Raw genomic sequence first — 3,692 nt, forward strand, 5'->3', positions numbered from 1 at the left:
CGCTCACTGGCTGAGCGAGGCGCGGGAGCAACACCGAGGCTTGCGATCCCGTTGCCGGTCCCCGGTCCGGTACGGGGGCAGCACTGAGGGTTGTGATCCGTTGCCGGACACGGAAAAAAGACAAAAAAAAAAAAAAAAAAAAAAAGAAAAATCAACCATTGTTGATTGTTCATGACTCATGGAGTCATGTCAGGTGCTTCTCATATAGTTTTCTTTATTACATGCCACCATCCTGGCACATTGTCTCCTTTTTAATGATGAATAATCTGAGGCTCAGAGGAGTTAAGCAACTTGGCAAGGTCACAGAGAGAGGGAGTGGCAGAACTGGGATTTGAACATTTACCAGTCTGACTCACATGTTTGTGTTCTTAACTACAACTCTGCTCTTTTGTGCATTAGTCAGAGCACTTGATACAATAACGATCTCAACTCTGAACATGATTTGCTCTTCATATCTTCCCAGCTGTCTGCCTTTTTAAAGAAAATTATTGATATCAGTTTCGCAAACATAAGTTAGTGCTGATGTTGTGTCAAAGAGGAGGTGTAAATGGCCAAGAAACATGAAAATAGGTTGAATTTCACAAGTAGTCAAACACATATTAATACAATGAGGTACCAGTTTTCACTTATCACTTTAGCAAAGGTTGGAGGAAAAAAAAAATATCTGGGATGGCCTCAAATTAGAGACAGCAACACTCCTATGCACTGCTATGGGCTGTAAACTTGCATGCCCTCTCTAAAGGCCAGTTTAACAGAATTTTTAGTGTGTACTGTTTTAAACCTTTAACTGCAATCCTATGTTTTTATTCTAAGGAAATAACGATCTATGGAAAAAAGTTTGTTTGTAAAATAATGTTACCTGAAGCAGTGTTTATAATATCAAAGAACTGGAAAAAACTAAATGTTCGCCAATTGTTGTTTTATATTCTGATTGTTTAAATGAATCAGGGTATATCCATATTATCAAATATGATGCAGTCATCAAAAATGAAGCTATAGGTTTGTTCTAAGTGATGTGGAGAGATGCCCACAATATAATGTTAAATCAGAAAAGCAGATTATAAAACAATACATATAGTATGATTCCATTTGTGAAAAAATGTGTATATGGGGGAAAGACTAGAAGGTATATAGTGTATATTTAGATATACACTAAAATATTAGCAATTACTTTTCAGTGCACTTTTCTTTATATTTTTATTTTCTGATTTCTTTTGCAATAAGTATATATCACTTCAATAATATAAGAAAATAAAGGTTTTTTTCTCTCCATCCTTCCCCATGTTTTCTTTTATCACTGCTAAGCTAACAGGGTTACCCCTACACTTGAAATTAAGGCAGATTTACATTTGCAGAATGGATAGAGGCGCCCTCCACCTGAGTTGGGAGACCTGGACTTTAATATCGCCTGTCATCTGCCCTGGGGAAAATCTCACCTTTCTAAGCTACTCCTCTGCAAAAAGTCTTTGCAAACTGTAAAGCTCTAAATCAACAGAATTGTTATATTATTGTTTACTGTTTATTATAATGTTATTTTAGATCCAGCGATTTTTATTCCCAGCATTTCCAATTCATTCATGATGAAATAATCTCTAGACCCTTGCTACTCAAAGTGTGGTCCCCCAACCAGAACCGGCAGCATCCGCATCACCCGGAAGCTTGTTAGAAATGCAGAAGTGCAGGCTCAACCCAGACCTGTTAAATCAGAGCCTGCATTTTAACAAGATTGGCAGTTGATGCCTAGGCACGGTGAAGTTGGAGAAGCCCTGGTCTAGGTCCGATACCCCCAGCCTGTTTTTCCTGAATGCAAGAGTGGAAAACGTTAGCAATAGCAGCAGTTATCACAAGCACTAACACTCAGGGTGCCAGTTAGTATAAGAGCCATGTGATCTTGATCATGCCAGTTTCAGAGTCACATTCAGCAACACCAGTTACAGCTACAGAGCCAACAGTATGAACAGAAGGGAGCCAGGACCAGGCTGCAGGACATTACCCTGGAATCAGAAGACAGCCTTGTGGCCATTTGATCTGGCTGGTCCTGGGCAGCCGCATTCCCACTCTGACCGTTTAAATAACTAGGTTAAAAAAAAAAAAAAAAGGCAGTTTGAATTTTAGAATCAGTTCTTGAGCTGCCTGGGAACCCCATTTTGGGGGATTGTTTGGCTTTTCTTTAATCTGGTGAAGAATCATCAGAAACTTAATTTGGTCGAGTGCAGTGGGGACATCACGTGGCCACCCGACCTCCCGCTCCCCACCGCCCACCCCCAGCCGTCCTCCCCTCGGATCTCAGCCCGGACGGTGTCAGAGGACCGCGGCCCTCTGGGTGCCGGCGCAGCGGAGGGGCCAGACTCCCGGGCTTTGTCACACGCCGCCCCATCCGCGTTCCGGGCCTCGCTGCGCTCTTTGCCTGCTGTGGGCTGCGGGGGCGAGACTCACGTCTGCGGGGCCAGCTCCCGGAGCTCCTCGGAGGAGGGCGCCTCCTGCGGCCCCGCGCGGGGCGCCCCTGTCACCTCGCTCCCACACGAGCCCCGGCGCCAGGGAGGGCGGCCAGGGTGTTCCTGGGGCATCTGAGGGGAGCCACACAGAAGAACTTGCCATTAGGGCTGCAGCCCCGCGGAAGGCAACTCAAAATCAGTCAGCGCCCCCTCACCACCCCTAAGACACCACAACATCCTGCCTGGAGTCCTCACCTCCTCATCCTCCTCACCCTCCTCACCCTCCAGGACTCAGTTCCAATCTCACCCCCTCTGAAAAACCTTCCCCGACCCCCTCTCCCTTAGTAACGCTACCCTCCCACCCTTAGCAATTCCTGCTTATATCCCATTGCTTAATAGTCATGACAGCTAATACCCAAGTAACGCACTTACTATGAGCCAGGCCTTGTTTTAAGTACTTCACCTATGTTAACTCATTTGAATGTCCTAACCACCCTGTGAGGCAGGTACTATCCCCATTTTACAGAGGAGGGAACTGAGGCACAGAGGGGTTGAATAACTTTCCCTAAATCACAAAGCTGGTAAGTGACCGTCAGTATTCGAACTCAGGCAGTCTGCCCTCAGAGTCATATGACATGTATGATTATTTCCTGCATAGCGCTTTTAAAGTCCTGTAATTATATGTCAATTTTATTTGTTAAGCATATTTCTCCCTCACAGAAATGTAAGTATCTTGAGGGCAGGCAATTTGTCTGTCTTGTTTACGTCATATTCCCAACACGTAGAAAAGTGCTTGGCATAGAGCAATAAATATTACTGAACGAATGAGTAATACTGGCAGTAGACCCTCTGTTCAGGGCCCCTTATCAGAAAGTTGTAGAGTTATCATCTCACAACAGTTGCTGCAAACTTCACACCAAGTAAAGAAGAGCAAATCCAGACCCAAGGGAGCTGCTGGGCATGTGGCTGGGCATGTGGCTGGGCTGACTCACCAGGCTTCCTCCCGCCGCCCTGAAGTACTGCAGCTTCAGGACCAGCAAGACAACATGCTGTGGACCTCGGGTACTGCTTGGGAAGCACTGAGGTGGGCTGTTAAATCCACATGGCGCAAGGCCAGCTGCACTGAGCATTCGCTCTAGACCAAGCGTTCAGGCACATGTTCAAGATAAGAAGATGAGCACAAAAGCACCAAGGCCAAGGCGCAGCGCTGCGCGGGCACCAAGGCCCAGCAAAGAATTCTGCCTGGGGGGGGGGGGG

At 46.0% G+C, this 3,692-nt stretch overlaps 1 protein-coding gene across 1 annotated transcript in view; it reads right to left on the bottom strand.

Annotated features, from left to right (window-relative positions):
• The window catches only part of AKNAD1 (AKNA domain containing 1), a 31,934-nt gene that overhangs the window by 13,558 nt on the left and 14,684 nt on the right, over positions 1 to 3,692 (bottom strand). Inside the window, exons 7-8 of the mRNA XM_008566284.1 lie at positions 2,437 to 2,567; positions 1,994 to 2,075 (exon numbers count right to left, since the gene is read on the bottom strand). Coding sequence (XP_008564506.1) covers positions 1,994 to 2,075; positions 2,437 to 2,567 — 213 coding nt within the window. The remainder of the gene's footprint in view (positions 1 to 1,993; positions 2,076 to 2,436; positions 2,568 to 3,692) is intronic.

The sequence above is a fragment of the Galeopterus variegatus genome, unplaced genomic scaffold, assembly GCF_000696425.1.
Source record: "Galeopterus variegatus unplaced genomic scaffold, G_variegatus-3.0.2 Scaffold16, whole genome shotgun sequence".
NCBI classification, from domain to species: Eukaryota; Metazoa; Chordata; class Mammalia; order Dermoptera; family Cynocephalidae; genus Galeopterus; species Galeopterus variegatus.